General features: G+C 33.1%; 1 protein-coding gene across 7 annotated transcripts in view; it reads left to right on the top strand.

The window, feature by feature from the left end:
• The window catches only part of DGKB (diacylglycerol kinase beta), a 701,584-nt gene that overhangs the window by 512,594 nt on the left and 168,812 nt on the right, over positions 1-20,178 (top strand). For all 7 annotated transcript variants that reach the window (XM_038556980.1, XM_038556977.1, XM_038556978.1 and 4 more), the window contains one exon: positions 7,460-7,655. In XM_038556980.1, the coding sequence (XP_038412908.1) occupies positions 7,460-7,655 (196 nt within the window). The remainder of the gene's footprint in view (positions 1-7,459; positions 7,656-20,178) is intronic.

Genomic DNA, 20,178 nt, shown 5'->3' with positions numbered 1-20,178 from the left:
GAACAAACAAGAGGTCCTTCAGTGGGTGAGTAGATACATAAACTATGGTACATCCAGACAATGGAATATTATTCAATGCTAAAAAGAAATTAGCTATCAAGCCTTGAAAAGACATGCAGGAATCTGAAATGCATTTTCCTAAGTGAAAGAAACCAATCTGAAAAAAATTGCATACTGTATAATACCAACATATGACATTCAGAAAAGGTGAAACTGTAAAACAGTACAAAAATCAGTGATTGCCAGGGGTTGTGGAGGGAGGGTTAGATGAATAAGCAGAGTGAAGAAGATTTTAGGGCAATTCTAATACTCTGTAAAATACAGTGATAGTGGATAAATGTCATTATACATTTGTTCAAACCCAAAGAATGAACAGCAAGAGTGAACCATAAATAAACCATGGACTTTAGTTGGTTGTCATGTGTCATTATAGGTTTATCAGTTGTAACAAATGGGCCACTCAGTTGGGATGGTGATAAATGGAGAGGTTGTGCATGTGTAGAGGCAGGGATTAGACGGGAAATTCTGTACCTTCCCTTCAATTCTGCAGTGAATCTGAACCTGCTCTAAAATAATAAAGTCTAGAGGGATCCCTGGGTGTCTCAGTGGTTGAGCACCTGCCTTCGGCCCAGGGTGTGATCCTGGAGTCCCAGGATCAAGTCCCATGTTGGGCTCCCTGCGTGGGGCCTGTCTTCTTCTCCCTCTACCTGTGTCTCTGCCTGTCTCTCTCTCTCTCTCTCTCTCTCAATCTGTGTCTCTCATGAATAAATAAATAAGATCTTTAAAAAATAATAATAAAGTCTAGATCTACAGTATAATATTATGTATGTCAAAAAAAATTTTAAACAGATTAAGGAAATATAGCCAAGGACATTTGAATGAAAATAAAAGGACATTTTTATGAAAATAAAAAGTTTTGGGGCACCTGGGTGGCTTACTCCATTAAGTGTCTTACTCTTTTTTTTTTTTTTTTTTTTAAGCATCCAACTCTTGACCTTGGTTCAGGTCATGATCTCAGGAGTGTGAGATCTAGTCTCTGGTCCGGCTTCATGCTGGCCATGGATTCTCTCTCTTCTCTTAAGATTCTCTCTCGTCTCTTCTTGTACCCCTCCCCCCTCTTCTTGCATGCACACACACACTCTCTTTCTCTCAGAAAAAAAAAAAAAAAGTTATAATGATAAAATTGAGTGGTTTTGTTCCCCAGAGCTTTTTACATTTTATAGAAAAACTATTTAGAATGCTTCTCCAAGTAATCTGGGCAACTAGAATAAGTTATTCTTCCTAGGATCATGCTTCTATAAGCCCTCCAAATCTGGCTTCCCAGCTCTGCATTTGCTGGCTTATTCTGGCGTCCAGCACAATAGCATTTATAAATCAGAACTAGCACTGTGCCCTCCTCACTTTATTGTTGTGTATCTTATAAATACTGTTGTAATTTTTACATATTTATATCAATTCTAAAACTTGTGGGTGGCAGTGTATGTGTGTTTGTGTGTATAGAATAGATAGTAATGCAAAAACCTGCTCCTCTACTCATTTTTTAATGAATCCAGTCTATCATATTAGCAAAATATGCCTTTCTGCCCTCAAGGTTACTTTATAATTAAATATAGCAAAAACATCAATTTGGAAATTTGATTCTGTTTGCTGTTGTTCCCTACTTGGCCTAAAATTATACCAACTATTATTTGAAAAAATATAACAGAGAATAAAAGTATGAGAGTACTTCAAGTAGATGTATGTTTTATCAGCAGCTTCTTCAAAACAAACTATTTGCCATGTCATCCTTTGTTTCACTTTCTTCTTTCATATAGAAAACTATTTCCAGAAGGGTGCATTTTTGGAAAAAATTGAATATCATAGGAAAGTAGTTGATAATAATAATACCTAATGTTTCATCTATTATTAACTATACCTTGTTCTTGGTATAAGCAATGTATGTACATTATCTGATTTAAGTCTTTGTCAAAATCCTATCAGAGATCCTAATATATCTCCACTATAGAGATAAGCAGATGAGCATTTTATTTAATAATTTAAGAGTAACAAGAATTGCATTACTGCCAAAATGTTAAAATCTAAGGAAACAAATAAATTGGAAATTATATGTACATATCTATAATATATATACGGATATATAATATGGGAAGATATATATGATATATAACATATATGAATACATATATATGGTATGAAAGAGAGATTAGCAAAGTTGAAATTTTCAGATTTAAAAATTTCAATTATTCTCTAACTTTGTTAAAGAAGAAAAAGAAATAATAAAATGAAAAGCTTTAAAATTACCAGATAATATGTTAAAAGCAGTTTGTATTACACTATTCGGGGCATAGATGTACACCTAAGAAACTAAGGTCAACATCTGGTTCACAACATCAATAAAGTTTGTGAACTTATAATTTGTTCCATGGACAAGGCAAAATTCATGAGAGAATAAAACAGCCCACTTTCCAAAGTATTCCAGTCTTTTGGTTGTCAATTAGTCTGGGAAAGATGGAATATTTTAAGATTTAGAATTTCCTTTCCAAGATACTAAGATTTGTTTTAATGACTAATTACTTCTATAAAACCAAAATGATCTCATGAATTAACAAAGGGCAAAAAGCATCAGGTTACAAAATAAATTAGGAGAATTCTACAATTAAGACTGTTACTGCCCAGTAATCTGGAAAACCGGGAGCAGACTTCCACAGCTCAGTCCCTGCTCTATGTGTATCACAATTACCCTGGATACTCTTTCAACACATGTTTAGAGCCCCTCCGTCTGGTCATAGCAGTACCAAACCACAGTCTGAAATGGGGAGTGGGGAGACAGAGGGCGATGAAACTGAGAATGGGTATTTTTTTTTTAAATCACTTTGTTGAGGCATGGTTGACATACAAAGGGCTCTACATATTTAATTGGTACAGCTTGATGAGTTTGAGGATATGTATGTACCCATGAAACCATCACCACAATAAGTGCCATCAGTATAACCATCATACCCTCTTGGTGTGTGTGTTTGATAAGAACACTTAAAGCTTCTCAGGTGATTTTTTTTTTTTTTGTCAGTGAAATTATAGAAGCAATAATGAAAGCAAACAGTAAAAATGTGGACCTCACAAAGTTGGTCAATAAAAACAGGAGTCAACCCATTAAATCCAAAACAAAAGATAACTTCTTATTTCAGAAAAAAATAAGAAATGTAGTGAGGGTAGAGCATAGTTTAGTTTATTATGATAAAATCATCATAATTTTTCTTAGGAGAATGAGGGAGAAATGAAACAAGTTAAAAGGGGCTGAATGACCAAAAAGTGAATATTCCGTTCTGTGTTTACCAGTTTTTTGTTTGTTTTGTTTTGTTTGTTTTTAGATTTTATTTGTTTATTCATGAGAGACACAGAGAGAGAGGCAGAGACACAGGCAGAGGGAAAGGAGGCTCCCTGCGGGAAGCCCGATGGGGGACTCAATCCCAGGACCCAGGATCACGCCCTGAGCTGTAGGCAGATGCTCAACCACTGAGCCGCCCAGAAGTTATTTTTAATAAGATAATTTCTGGTAAGAATTCTAATATCCTAGCAATAGTTTTTAGTCTTCACAGCGTATACTACAAAAGAAAAACATGTTAAACTAAACTAGTTTCTGCTAATACTTAAGGCTAATACTGGATATCTTGAGCCAGCAGTATTTTATTATTATCAATGTGTTCAACAACTGTGTTCAGTCCTCAATTTTTTGTTTTATGGGTTTGCTTCCATCTTTCTCTTGCTTATAAGCACCTACTGGCTTCCCTTCTGCTCTGAAAGATATCTTGTTTACCTACAATTAATCCTTCCATCACCACCCCTGGACTGCCAGCTCAGAGTAAATTGACCTAAAAGGCATATCCTGAGCCCCTGTATCAGACTGTGTTTTGTAGATAAAACTTATAAAATGCATTTCAGAAAACATCAAGCTTACTCATGGGAAGATACAGAGCACCACACAGCCTTCAAATATCAGAAGAGAAACTTTGAGGCCACTTATGTGTACATGTTTATTTTAATCTGTAGATTTGCTACTGTTGTTTTCTGCAAACACATACATAATTTTGCCTTAAGAATTACAAATGAATTTGCAGAAACTCTTCTAAGAGTGGGCTTATGTAAGTCATTTTACTCCATGCTACTTTATGTAATGAACAAAGCAATGTTTTTATGTTTAATTAAATAAAATTGTGTATAACTTTTATTTGACCTGAGCATAGAATTAGACTTGCTATGGAAAAAAATATTTACAGTGTATCATTAATTGAACCTCATCAAATTTATCCATGCTTAACAGCTGTCCAAAGTTCTTCACAATTTGAATTTTTCTATCAAATAACATATTAACTGAACCTGAAACAATGCACTTATTTTTCAAAGTTTGTCTTTAACACCTCTAAAAAGTATGATGCAATGTTTGTAAATGCAGATTAAATACACTGGCAGAAGAATTTAAACCATTTTCATTTATTTTAAGCGAATTTGTGTCTGGAATAAGATCTTCCATTTTAATACTGAAAAGAATGGACAATGGCCTCACAACATTGCCCTCTTCAAATAGCTCCCATAGTACTATATGTTAACGACCTTTTTTCTACATAATAAAAATATTCAGGATTTATTGACTAACTGAGGCCGTTAGCTTTTAAGCTTTTATATTCTTTTCCTCTGTAGCTACCTTTTTAAAAATCATAAATCTTCAAAGCGGGTGAAAATATTATCTGACATAGTATTATAACTTGTTTATAGTTCATAGCCTTCACCTCAGCTTTTATTTCCATGCACTCAATTGGTGTGCTACAATTCCTGCTCTCCATCACAGCTAGCTCTGAAATTTTCCAGACTAATGAACATAATGTTAAAGCAAACAGAGGAAGGTAACCTGGGGTCAAGAACTAGTGGAAACAAATCATTAATAAATAGCAATTTATGTAAGTACATTGTCCTGCTCTCCTTGGAACCTCACTGTTCATCAGTCCTTCTTTGGGAACTTAAGGACTTTTTTTTTTTTTTTCATTTTTCCTAAAGCTACTCACTCTGTTTCCTTGAAACTACACGTGATAAGACTCTGAAGAGTGAAAACATGAATAATAGTATACACTGATGTTTTTCAGTTGTCGCATGTAACTCCCCTAGTTCAATTAAAACAAAAAGCCTATTTGCAACTGCTCTCCTTTGCTGCAGATGAACAAAGGAATACTCCTTCACTAATTCTGAAAGTAACTTGTCACAGTGGGGTTCTAAGGCCTAGTCAAATAATTGTCTTAGTGTACTACCTGCTGTGTTCAATATTGAGTGAAAATGGAAGCCAGGCCCTAACTCTAGCTTATTTCACAATTCTTCTGTTATTTAAATGATTTTAGTCAGTTTGGGGAAAGCCAGACCTTTATAAATTAACAGCAGGGAAATACCAAAGGTGTCAGATTGCATATTTATCATCTTTTTCGTGTAATACTTAAATATGTATTAAGAAGTGACTGACATAAATTAGGCAGATTTCAGAAGCCACAGGCCGTGGCTTGTAGAGGACCCCCTTCTGCTTGACATTTCATCCTTGTCAAAGATCAAATTATTTTAATTTAGGCTGCAAATTATAAGGAATGAAGACTTCTTTGTGGGAATTCCCTGTGGTAATCTGACTTTTGTTGTTACTGCTGCTTGTCAGTGTGCAAAAGATATAATATGCATGCAAATAAGGTTAAAAAATATGTACTATCTAATTATCCAGCCAGTACATTCCACTTGAAGACAGTGGGAGGCCTGACACACAGTATGTGTTTGATTCATTGAGGCCTGCAGGGTATTTACACAAGATTACTTTTAATTATGAAATTAATATCTGTTTATCTAGTATATATAGCGGTAAGTGAGTATACACATGAGCAGAATTCTTTAGTAAAAAGAAATCATCTTAATTTAATACATGAAAAGGAGGAAAAAATCACTTGTTTCTAGGGAAAAAAAAGGCATCATCCAGACCTTGGTTTCACCCCCTTTGAAACAAATTGAATGAAAACTTGGCACCTTCTCTAGATTTGTTTCTAGCCCTGCCAAGTAGACTCAAGATGTCTTGCTTTATTTCACAGTTTTTATATTTTAGTGAACAAGATGCAGTATTAGATTTAGTATGAAGAGGCAAATATGGAAAAAGAGATGTTTTTTGTTTGTTTTTTGTTATTTCATTCTGGTGGAGCATTATCTCTTCTAGGTCCAAAAATCATCGCTGCCATGAGAAAGAGAAAGATGAAGTCATTATCAGTGTTTTGATTTTTTTTTCTGAAATAAGATATGGCAAATAAAACAGTCCCACAACAAATATACTTTCATCTATGAAATGTATATCCCTCACTAACAAAGTTCTCTGTAAAACAAAGTGTTATGTGTTTGCATTGCTTCTCATATCAGCTTACTTACAACTGACAAAGGGAGAATGATATCTGGGATAAATTTATAATAAGTACCACTTTAGAAACCTCAAAGCAAATGAATAAATAAATAATAATTCCAAAAATACAGTATGGCCTTACCACTCTTCACCCAGGTGCATCAGTGGAATCAAACAGAAAATTCAAAAAATTAAAAAGTGGCCACTCTGAATATCACAAAGCATTGTCTGTTTGCAAGTTTCATTTTTCTCATAATCAAAAAGGTGTTTTGTCACCATGCAAACAAATAAAATCTGGCTGAATAATTATTTTTTATTTCTCAATCTATTGTTACAGTAGCTATGGAGTAATGGTGGATTAGAGATTGCTTTTACTGTTGTTCTTGGCATTTCTCTCACTCAGCCTCACTAGTTCTCCATATCCGTTTAGACAATGGTGCCTCTCATTGCCTTTAACACTGTGCTTAGAACTTAATCTAGTACAAGAAAGCATCCTTAGCCACCCTGATGTAATTCAGGTCTCTTTGAACTAGTGATTTTCACTTTATTTTTTTTTTTCTTCAAAGACTATTAAACTACTTCTTTCTCTGCCCAAGCAAGTGAGACCATGAAATATGAATTCTGTTTCCTTACTTTGCCCCATTAGTGGGTTGCAGTGTGTTCTAATCAGGAGGCAGTTATTAAAATTTCTGCCTGAACATTGACTAGACTTCCTAGACTCCACCTCTTTGTAACACATGGGAAATTTGTAGCTGGTTATACAGACACTAATGTGTATCCTTACCAATGGTTTTCTGTAAACAATGATAGACTCATGATTTAATTTGATCATGTTTAAACGATAACTGATTAATGTTCATGGCTACTTTATCTTTTATACTGACATTTAGAGTAGTTATTTGAGTGTTCTCAAAAGGCTTATTTAAATATGAAAGGATCTTGGACTTAAAAACTCTAATTGAAAGATAAGGAAATGCAAAAGAGGAAATCAAGGAAGGAATGATCAAACATCCTATTGTTTCTTTTTTTTTTTTTTTCCTTTTTACTGATTAGTGTGATGGAGTACAAATAGATTTAATAAATATCTCCCTGGAAGGAATTGCTATTTTGAATATACCAAGTATGCATGGTGGATCCAATCTTTGGGGAGAGTCTAAGAAAAGACGAAGCCATCGCCGAATAGAGAAAAAAGGGTCTGACAAAAGGACCACACTCACAGATGCGAAAGAGTTGAAGTTTGCAAGTCAGGGTAAGTTTTTCTCAAATTTAATTGTGTTAGCTTGCTTCTAATACACTTTCTAAGGCTGCTTTAAAATTAAAGAGTTTTCCATTGCACTGTAGTCTATATATTTATGCAGTTATATTTTTCATAATATTAGATATGTGTATGTGGTTAAATGAGATCATAATATATTCTAAAATTATATATAAATTGGCTATATTTTTCATGGATTCTTTTCCCTTTATTCTCCTTCTTTGGATCTCACTCTATTCACTCTTCTTCACACAGAAAAGAGAATACGTCTGGGTATTTAGTGGATAATAATATGGAATATATTGCACAAGAAGTTCTGAAATCTGATCATCTTGGTCAGGATGTTTGCGTTGTTGTAACAAGGGCCTGTTAAAGCTAAAGCTTTTCTAATGTTGTGTTGCAAGATTTTTTATTCCTGGCTTTGTTCACTCAGGCTGTGACATCAAAGTTATCTTACATAAAGCTGTTGTTCTAGGTACCACGTATAATGACAGGTTTCAATACCCCCACAAGAAATTTTGGTTATCTGAGGCTATTTTTCCAGAAATTTTATAACAACAATTGAGAGACCTGGGAAACAGATCATAAAAGACTAATAAAATGGGATAGAATAGCTATGGATCCAAATTTTCAATTTCATTGTAATTTAGGTCACACTCAGGCATGACAACTAATTCTTGTTGATAGATTTTATAGACAAAGACATCAAATTGGTACTATTCTAATAATTGGTCATTTTCCAATAATTTATGTATATTTCTTTTATTTTTCAGAGTATACCTAGTTAATACTATCAATGGCATTCAGACAGCCAAGAAAGCATATTGGCCCGCTCAGTGTAACAAAGACAAAATATGGAGAGGTTAGCCTCCTTATGGGCCCAAGAAAAATAAATACAAATATTTTAAAAATAAATAGCAAAATAAAATGCGAAGATGGTTGGTAGGCTCCATGGTGGTGGAAACAGCTTTATCTTTTGGTGTCTTCAGGTATCTGATTCAAGTTCCCATAGCGGGCAGTTACTTCTGTTATATGGAATATGGTGATCATGAGGGTAACAAAGATTGATAGGATTGATAGAGAAAGTATTAGTTATTATTGTCTTGAAATAAGTGCTTATTATAGGCTGTCAAAGACAGAAGCTTTTGAAGCCCCTTAAATATATAGGTAATCCTAAAGAAGTAAATTCTGAAGAGTCATGTAATTTAGTACAAGCAAATTTATATTAACTTAATTAAAATGCTTCATACTCAGAATGAGTATAACTATATGGAAACATGAAGAAATTTTTTTTTTCTGAAGGAGAAGTACATAGAAGAAATGAGTAGGTTTGTGCCATATGAATTTTAAAGGAAGAAAATGAGACATAGTTATCATTTCACAGGGGTTATTGACATCAATGTTATATTCATATTTAGATATAACATTAATAGTTTTCTATGAAGATTAGTAAAACCTAGTAAAATAATCCATATAATTTCTATATATATAAAACAATTTCCAATTTTATGTGGTTACTAGATACCAATAGTTGGCACGTCCTTTGCATGTTGATATTCCATATATAAATCTAAATTATTCTCAATGTTCATCTGCCAACTGCATTCACCTTTTGAGCCATTGAAGTTTATAAGACTCATGATTATGCTCAACCAGGACAAGTGTCTATTCTATACAACCCCTATGGAGCTACTGCAGGTTTGCTCTTTGCTGCTTCACTCATGGCCCTCTGTATGCTTTTTTCAGGAATACACATTTGAAAAACAGCATAGACAAATCAACCAGAAGTATTGTCATAGACTGTCATTGCCTTTAACTGTATGAAAAGACCTCTCTTCCCATTTTGTCTTCTTACTTAATGTTGTGGAACTATTAGGGCTATATCTCCATAGAGTTGGTAAAGAATAAAGTGGGAACCAGTAGGATTTGTGACAGGTATATATTTTTTCTCAGTACAAACATGGGGGAAAACAATGGAAATCAGAGTTTTTGAAGGTCATTGTATGAGCAATAACAGATGTGTATGTTCATAACTGATTTGGCTCAACTTTTTGCTCCTTCTCTTGAAAACAACGATGGTAGTAGTTTGAGTGTAGTTTTATTCCAAGATAAGGACAATTTTATCTCTAAAAATGACCTTATCAGCTGGATATAAAAAATAGACTATAATATATTAACCAGTATTTCTTTTTTATTAATTTTATGTAGATTTTTTCTTTTTCATTTCGATATATTTGGCAACAAAATAAGCAGAAGTAACTCAAAATCCTTTGAAGATTTGATTGCAGATTTATTTTGTTAACTCATAAATGTCATACTTAATAAGTGAAATTTACTACTTAAAATATCTGCATAAATCCCTTTCCTAAATGGTACATATTTCTATCTTTTGATTTTGTCTTCAGTATCTTGACACAAAAACAATAGTATTAAAAGTGAGAGTCAATCAATATTTCTTCTTTTATCAGTATTTCAAATTTAAATGTCCTTTCAAACTTTCAAACTTACATAAAATGATTATGAGTATTGACTTTAGAATGAATTATGAAAAATACTATTCTAGTTCAACATGTTTATTAGCCCAAATTCACGTTAATATTTTTCACTCTTAAAAATATGTAAAGAAATACAAAAAACTTTATGATATAATTTCCTTTTCAAGAAGTACTTTCTTGAAATATTAACAGCTTTTCTGGTATACCACTGCAAAAAAATTGAAGTTTAAACTAAATATTTACTGTATTGAAATGGATGCTTGTTTTCATAAACTTTAAAAAGCTTCAGGTGGGTAGCAAAGAATAGGGAAAGCACCCATGACTAGATTCTTATAACAAAGATAAATCATTTTATTTAGTAGAAGAATTTAAATTAAAAAAAGGTTTACAATTTTTTTTTTCCGATTTAAAAACATATTGTAGACCAAAGATTCAGGATCAGGTTTTAGAGAATTAAATCTTCGTCTATATGATGCTCTACATGTTCTGGGATTCCAGCACAATTAATTTGCTTGAAATTTTTGAGGACACTCACAGCATAAGATCAGAGTATCTTCAGTTAACAACTTCACTGGTTGGAAATGTTGTGCTTGGTTTAATTCAAGTTGACCAAAATTATAAGTAATTCATTTAATTGCAGTATCATTCTAGCAGAATATTCTGAAACCGTTGGATGCAATTCTGAAACATATTCAGATTCATCTAATTCAGTAGATATTTTCTTTGTAGATTTATCTTTTGTGTTTTGTTTCATTTTTGCTTTTGGAAATACAAATAAGTGTGATCTCTATAGTCAGCATGGTCTTTAAGCACAATCGTAAAGTAGGCCAAGTAGTTATTCACACTCAGGGTTGCTCGTGATTTTTGGTTGCTGAGCTTATCTTTGCTTCCCCCTCTTCTAAAATAAATGTAGGACTTGGAAAGATATCTAATAAAGTCAGTCACATTAATATATAAGTGACTGATTGCAGATCAAAGTAGAGGTATTTGCATTTTAAAAGAAATAAAGGCCTTCAGCCAAACCATTATTATTTTTTTTCAAACCATTATTTTTTGAACTTTGTTTCACTGAGTTATAACTGCAGTTCTTCAGAGGTTCTGTAAAAACTTGGCTCAAACTAATTATTGCTATACTTGGGAAATATAGAAAAAACTATAATAAAAACACACTAAGGTGTGCTTTATAAAAACATTTTGTTGTATTAATGACTCTAACATCATTAAATTCTGCTACCAAATAAAGAGAGCTTCCTGTCTGCCTCTTGCTCCTCATCTTCTTCATTCTCCATAGATAGATAAAAAGATAGATATTCATAGCTGGACATACACATTTACATGTAAATGAAAACATAAATAAAGTGAGTAAAAAATATCATTAATTAGAAAGTCTGTAGCTCTGCAATCATCATTTTTAAAATATATATCTTTGCGTATTTCATGAGGATCATTGTACAGATGGGTACATTACCACCACAGTGCATGTGAATCACACACAATTAAAAGGCCCGTGAGCTCAAATATGTCTGTTTGGAATAAGTAATAAATAGTACATAACAATCAGTGGAAGTGAAAACAAAGTTATAATAATTAGTATTTTAAATGAAAATGGAAATGACTTTTTAGAAAAATTTTTGCTCATAGAGAAATTGCATTAGCTAACTACCTCACAAAAATAGGCTTGTATTAGCTTATACATCAAGTGTACTTTTATTAGAGATATGTGGTATAAACACACTTCCAGCTGCAGCTAAAGAGCCCTTTTTATGGCTGAATAATATTCCATTGTATATTCGCTTTATCCATTCATTAATCGAGGATACTTGGGCTGCTTCTATATCTTGGCTGTTGTAACTAATGCTGCTATAAACATAAGGATGCATGTATTCTAAAAAGACCTTTAAAAAGTATCTTTTAACCAAACAGTGAAAACCTCTCAAGTAATATGAACAGTTTACAGTTATTCTAATGGTTTTAGCTTTGAAGATACAAGTCCAACTATTCCACTTTCCAGAAACGAAAGCAGAATGGTCTAAGACAGCCACATGAGATGGAATAATATCATAGCATTTACAATCACATACTTCTCTGGATCAGTATATTCTTAAGTCGCACATCCAAAATAAAATGCAGAAATTTATGAAAATAGGATAAAAAGTGACACTGCAACTGTTGATCAGAAAAACTCTGTTATTCTCATGGATTGAGTATACTAAAAGTATCAGCAGATTGAACCTTGAAAATTTATTTGTACAAATAAAATCTACATTTTCTTTCATTTACTGATTTTTAAATGTTACATTATTTGAAAAAAAAAAGTTAACTACTCTAAAAAGTTTGAAACCACTAAGCAAAAGTAATGATATTCAAACAAAAGAGGTTCAGATATTTGCCAGGAGCTATTGGAGACACTATGTGGAAGCAGCTGGACCTCCTGCTTGAAACCTCATTAGCTAGATGGCTGTCCACCACACACATGGATACTACTAGCCAGGTACCACAAAAGTTTATTTTAAAAACTAATTTACATATGATATTAACCATGAAATTCTCAATGATTTCATTCCCATTTACCAATGCTAATTATTTTATTTGGGGAGAACTTCCCAGAAGTGAGACATAGACTCCACTGGGAAAATTGAAATGCTTTAAGCAGTACACAGATGGATATTTTAAAGTTTAGTAGTTTTAATATGTACTATTATAGTTGTTGTAGGGGATGCTGGGTTGTTGTTTGTTTTTTAATTTGTAATTGTATCCTCAATTTTAGTTTTGAAATAAATCTATTTAAGCAAAAATGTGGTAAAAAACAAATCTGAATGATACAGGAGGTATTTGAATAAGGCAAAGATTGCAAAGGTGAGATAGGAAAGAGTAGTTTAGAAAGTCACACTAAGCTAACATGACAGCTCTCACCACTTCCTATCATTCACATAGCCCTAATTTTGAATATTTATCGTGAACATTCTTCTTCATCATCTTGCATAAAATTACTGTGTCTCAGTTCCCCAAGAAGAAGCTTTTCTCTGGGCTTAATGCTCCTCTCCCTTCCTCTCTGATGTTCTTGAGTTGTGCTGGGGAAGACTAAATCTTTGATTCTTCTTAGAAGCCAAAGGAAAGGGACTATGCATCTGACTGGCTGACAAGGAGTCTCTCCTCATCAAATGACTTTATTATTTTTTTTTAAACTCTGAGGAAATGGGAAGAACAAGTCAGTCCAAACAAGACTGATCAAAGAGAATAAATGAGTTGGTATTTGTGAAAACTTGGCAAAATGTGAATTTCTTTGCCTCTGAAGATAAATGAGGTTACTGGCTTTTTCGTGTCTGTCTTTAAAACAGGGATGGTGAGTTCTGGAAGAGTTGAGATTAATCTATGTGTGCTGTGCATTGTATTGCCTGGATAAGTGCACAAATAGCATTTAAATAGTAAGACCCTGACACTTTTTATGCCTTATAGAAGTTATACTTCTCTAAAAGTTGTTGTAAGGAATATTGTCATCCATTATTATCAATTTTTCTAGACATTTCTATGGGTTATTTGGGGTGATTTAGAAGGCAGTGTTTTAAGTTGTCTAAATATAAACTGCAATATTCATTTTAGAACTGTAGATGATGTATTTGGCATTCAAACACCGGCAAGCAGAACAATTTCCAAGCATTTAAATTCAGTGATTAAATCAATTAAATTTAGAAACAAGGAAAGGATTTCATGCTGCATTATTATACCTGGATCTTAAAATTGTTGAAAAAAGATTAGAGCATTTGAGATCTTACATTTCACAAAAATATATGCATACACTAATACCTTGATAATTTTTATTGGTTGAAAATGGATCCAAACATTTGCTATCTAGTAACCTTTAAGGAGATATCTCAAATGAGTTCCTAATTGTATGTTTTTAAACTAACTCCTTTAAAAATTTCCCACAATGGCTAATGCAAATAATATCACATACTTAACTATCTAAATATCAAAGTTTCTGTTTGCAGTTGAATATTGAATCATACACTTGAATGTCTTAATGTGATAGCTCTATTTTACAAAAGGCATGCTTCTAAAGTTTATAAAACAGTAATAAAGAATTAAAGGATATAAAACATATTGTATGTAAAAATAGATATGTATTTTTGAAATATAAGTCTGTCTACTCTTATCTTTGCTCTAGCTGTCCTATAAAAGTATATATATTATGAAGAAGCATTTATGAACTTCCTATTTGTCACAGCACTATAAGACTGCAGAGAAACTGCTAGCCTCCTAGAAATTTGGAAAAAAGAAATCATAAGTATGAGTAAGTTATTATTTATGAACATTTGAAGCATCAGATGGCAGTCTTTAGAATTAGCATCATTGCCCTTTTTCCTCATGTTCAACAGTGAAATTTTCAAAATCTGACATGCAGGATTCTAGAAACAAAGTCTGATGTGTAGTATAATTCTGGGAACAAAATCTAACATGCAGCATAATTCTAGAACTTCTTATACTGAAATTGGTAAGTCCACAAAATTATTTCAATATAAGCAGACAAGTAATCATTTAAACATGAAATGGTATTTTCTAATACATAAATTAGATAATTGCTATTAAGAGTTTATTCTGGAAAACAAATTGAAATAAGAAAATGGAGAAAATCCGAATAACAGGTAGGTAGGAAAAGGCAGAACAAGGAGCACATAGCTTCCACCTAATGAATCTGGGAAAACTTGAAACAAATTAGATTTTTGTAGCAGTTGCATTTAGAAAAATATATGACCTGGCACTCAATCTAGTAAATGCAAAAGAAGGAAAGGGATTTGTTTATTTGAGGTTTTAAATTAAAGCTCAGCTGTTACCTTCTCTGACTTCTGAGGCAGAATACCTCCTTTACTTTCAAATGCTAATGCTATACTGATACCCTTCTACATTTCTAGCTATTGATTTTAATTGTAATTTCAGAGAAAGATGGAAAATATAAATGCTCTAATGGGTCATTTTCTCTACGATGTTGATGTCTAATATCAGTGATAAAAGGACCATCTTACTTGTTTCTGTGACATAGTATCCAATCCTGAGTCTGTTGAAAACAATAGCAGGTCATCTACCCAGGCTGAGGATGCATTATAATTTCAAATAAATTTAACTTATGCAGTGTTGGAAATATAAAGTACATTTCCAAGTTAAATAAATATTGACTGATTACATAAGCCTCAACTAATTAAATAACACTTGTAGAGCTTGCTTTCAAATAGTAGTGACATAAAGTTCCCAAATATGAGGCCATTCTTAGAAGTTTCCTAAATATAAAGCTCTACAGTAATCTTGCTATTTGACAATGATAATTTAAAGCTCATGTAATAGATGTACCCCAGCGAACTTGAAATAATTTTTCCTATAATCAGGATATATAGCAATAAGGGAGAATTAAAAAAAATAGTTAAGTATGAAAGAACTATCAACAAGATATAAAACCAACTACAAAAATTGTTAAACATGAGTCATAGTTCTTTTTTTTTTCCATTGGTATTTTAAAAATCATGTTTTCTTTTCTGTCATGATAGAAAATAATTACCAAAAAACAAAAAAACTAATCTCACTGAGATTGGAATTTCAATTGCACCATCTTGTGGAATGACACCTTATTTAAAGATTTCAAGTCATTCAGGGAGAAGTATTAGACTTGTATTTGCCTCTCTTTATTTATAAGCTGTTGGGTGTTTTTCTAATTGCCTTAATGGATGTGAGGAAACCACAACAATCTATCACCTGGTCCTTCTTGCACTAGTTCCTTGAACTTCCTAAGGGTGGCCTTTGGAAGGAGGTCCATTAGGGGGTCCATTAGGGAGCAAAGAGACTTCTTTCTTAAAAAGAGTCAAATTCCACCACCTACTTAATTATCTTTGAGCTGTATGGATTTGAGTTAACCAAAGCAGCTAACCTTAGAAGTTCCATTGCCAGGGATCCCTGGGTGGCGCAGCGGTTTGGCGCCTGCCTTTGGCCCAGGGCGCGATCCTGGAGACCTGGGATCGAATCCCACGTCGGGCTCCTGGTGCATGGAGCCTGCTTCTCCCTCTGCCTGTGTCTCTGCCTCTCTCTCTCTCTCTCTCTCTCTCTCTCTCTGTGACTATCCTAAATAAATAAATAAAATATTAAAAAAAAAAAAGAAGTTCCATTGCCATGAATTTAGTTTATATAAATAAAGTCCTTTATTGTATAGAGCTAGTTAACATATCAATAGTAGTTTGTTGGACAACATCCAGGCAACTATTTTCGTGGAAATTAATAAAGATTCGTATAGATCATCTTTCCCTCCATTGTGGATAAGTATTCTCCTGGCTTAATGTTCTGTTGTTCTTCTTTTGGTAACCTGTGGATTTATAAACTAAGGGTTTGTTGTTTTTTGTTTTTTGTTTTTTTTTAAGATTTTATTTATTTATTCATGACAGACACAGAGAGAGAGAGAGAGAGAGGCAGAGACACAGGCAGAGGGAGAATCAGGCTCCATGCAGGAAGCCCGATGTGGGACTCCATCCCAGGTCTCCAGGATCACGTTGTGGGCTGAAGGTGGCCGCTGGGCCACTGGGGCTGCCCAACTCAGCGGTTTTTGATGTCTTTTTTAGACAGTTAGTGTCTGTTGGCTGCTGTAGAGTACAACTATTAATCAGAGTAAGGTAAAAATTGATGCCTGAATGTTATAAGGTGACAGTCATTTGAAATAAGAGTAATAATCTCCATGGATAAACATGACTAATTTAAATGAGCCCTAGGGAATTTTTTTTTTTAGAAAGTTCAAATGCCTGATGAATGCTACACTGTTATTCTAATTATCCTGTAATATGGCATAAAATAACAATCTCATTTCATCCTTTTATTTACAAAGCTGCTCCCATTATCATTATATTTTACCTGTTCAAGCTCTGAAAGATTGTTCCTCCTTGAGAGATTCATTAAAAGAGAATAATTATATTATATTTCACAGATTGGCTGAAAGAAAATGTATCTTTGAACAATTCCATTTCCCTGAACAGTTGTTCATTTCAAGGTGGAAGACAGGTCTATTAAGTACCTTCTACCCTTTTTAAACATGTCAAAGCTAACCATTAATACTGAAATTAGTAATTTGGTTCTGATTTAATGAAAGAATCAGCTGCTATTTGTAGAACTCAATTTCTGTGGCTGAGAAAAACACAGTGTTTTCAAAATATTGAATAACAAAATATATTTAACTATCTTTTTTATGCACAATGATTTAAATTCATGTCTTTTCTGATACCTAAAGCCCTTAACATACTTTTTCCCAACCTATGATGCCTGAGGATATGTACTTCTCCATCCAAAAAACTACAGAAGACATTTTCTAACTATGTAGCATTCAAATTTTCAGAGTATCTTGTTAAATGAATAGTAAGAGATAGAAAATCAACCAATATCAACAAACATATAGTTTTTAAATTTACTGTAAGAAAGGTTCATGGGATTTGTAATTAAATGTCTTTTCAAAATTAAAAAGAGTCATGTGCACAAATATGTGACTTCAATAAAAATTAGATTTGACAGAAGTCACTTCATATTGAAACATGTTGGTGTTGTAAAAAAAAAAAAAAAAAAAAAGCTATCCATGGTCACATGCAAGTAAATACCCTAACTCTTAAAGTTCTCTGGCAAATAATTAAGCAGTAATGAAATAATATATTAATCATTAATGGTTTTGCCAAGCTTTGTGTGTTTGATCATAAGCACTTTCTTCCCTAAGAGTCCTTGCATTATAGTCTTTTCTTAGCATTGCCCTGCCAGCTCACAAAAATAGAAGTGCCGAGGATATCTGGTGTGCATGGTGAGAAGCAAGGAAAGGAGTCAACCCATCTTTTACCCAGTATAAAAGTATAAAAAATATTATTTGATTTTTAAAAGACAGTAATTGTATCAAATTTAAATAGTAATTTTGAATGTGTTAGATTTGAAGAGCTCTCAGAGATACAGAATGCATTAACTGTATCATTTTAAAAGTGTGTAACTAAAATATGCTGACATATTGGCAGTGCTGCTTTGAGTCAGAGGTTGAATCTGAGATTTTGTACATTTTGTAGTTAGGTGTTATTTCTAAATTCTTCATTCATGTGTTTTCTTTTTATTAATGAAAACTGTTTCCTCTACGGGAATTCTATAAGGTCTTTATCTTATTTGTCTTGATAAAATGGATCAGTTAGATCTCTATTGCATTTTTGTTTTTCATTTTTGCTGTTTGGTTTCTGAATGTTTTATAAATGTTACATTTGCAAACTTTTCATCCAAATGTTCATACAGAAGTCAGCAGTTAAAAAGAAACTATTCAGTTGATTTCATTCTTGAAGAAAGGCATGAATATGGTAAGGTAGGTTTATGGTAGACCCTGAAATTTATGGTATTTATGGTAGATCCTGAAACTTAACTTCCTGTACAAATCAAGAAACTATTCAGTTTTCCAAAATATTGCAAACAAACAAAATAAAATAAATTCATTAGTTTTGGCATAAAACTTGAATTAAACCAAAAGAAATAGTATGACATTTTTTTTTAAAGATTTATTTATTTATCCATTCAGAGAGAGCGAGAGAGAGACAGAGACACAGGCAGAGGGAGAAGCAGGCTCCATGCAGGAAGCCCGATGTGGGACTCGATCCCGGGTCTCCAGGATCACACCCTGGGCTGCAGGCGGCACTAAACCGCTGCGCCACCAGGGCTACCCTAGTATGACATTTTAAATCTCTCTGATGGAATTTAATAAATCAGGATATTTACTAGTGAGTACCCACAAAGCCTTTATCAGTTAAGTGCTGTGACACAGTTTGTGTGTGTAAGGGCATGCATGCATGTTTGCGTGGTGTGTGTGTGCGTGTGTGTATGCATGTGCATATATACTGAATTCACTTATGGAGAAAGAATAATGGGCAGATGGATTACAAAATGATGCATGGTAGAAGAACATCACTGGAACACGAATGGTTTTGGAAGTGCCAATCAAAATTAGGGAACCAAACGAAGGAAGATAAGTTTTATTTTGTTTGAATAGAGGAAGAGAGAGTGGTAGTACAAAATATTCTCTAAACATTTTCCCAGGGAAAATAGAAATCATTATACCAAGGGAAAATGAGGATGAAAATAGGTAGAAGGGAATTCTCTTTTTTTTTGTCTTCCTTTTCTTTTCTTCTACTACTTGTCATCCTTGGAGAATAATGTACTCTTCATATTTCATCCTTCTTCTCCCTCAATATGAGAAGGCCCATCCTAGAAGTATCCTGCCCTGGTAGCTAACCAACTTACTCCCTTGATTGGTCCTTTTAGCAAATTTACACCTATTCATGGATCAGATGACAGTAGCTTCTGAAGGTCTGTATTCCTACAGACTTATTTTAATCTAATACTGTGATGACTTTGTGTGTGATAACTTTTTTTTTTGTATTTTTAAAATTGAGATATACTTGACACACAGTATTCTGTAAGTTTAAGTTATAACACTTGTTGATTTGATACATTTATGTATTACAATATGATTACCACTGTAGAGTTAGCTAACACTTCTATCACAGTAAATGATTAAGATCCAGTCTCTTAGTAACTTTGAAGTTTATAGGGCAATACTGTGGACTATGCTATACAGATTTTTCTTCCTTTTTGTTTTCTGTCTTCCTGTGATAAAAAGAAGTTATGTTCCATGAGAAGAAAAGAAACAAGAATTAATATTACACCAGTTGTTGGTCTTACAAAGAATTCTCATTTTCATCTGGGCTGTCTTCTTTCTATATTCTTTTCAAGTCAGAAGCCTCTGAAAGAAAAGACTTTTGACATGGAGGTTGAAGGCTAGTGAATTTCTTACAGACTGGCTTTAGTTTCTGGTTTTCAATTCAATAAGTGCATGGCCATAATAAGTTCTATGGTAAAAAAGAGAAAGAAATTCGTGATCTCAGACTAGTTATTAACTTGGGCAAGTCTGTTTCCTAACCTGTATAAATGGAGATAATCGTTTCTGATTTTTTTTTTACCTTATAGGGTGATTTGTACATTTCAAT

Source organism: Canis lupus, chromosome 14 (assembly GCF_011100685.1).
Source record: "Canis lupus familiaris isolate Mischka breed German Shepherd chromosome 14, alternate assembly UU_Cfam_GSD_1.0, whole genome shotgun sequence".
Classification (NCBI taxonomy): domain Eukaryota; kingdom Metazoa; phylum Chordata; class Mammalia; order Carnivora; family Canidae; genus Canis; species Canis lupus.
The sequence above is the reverse complement of the archived record's forward strand: the minus strand, read 5'-3'. Positions and strand labels throughout refer to the sequence as shown.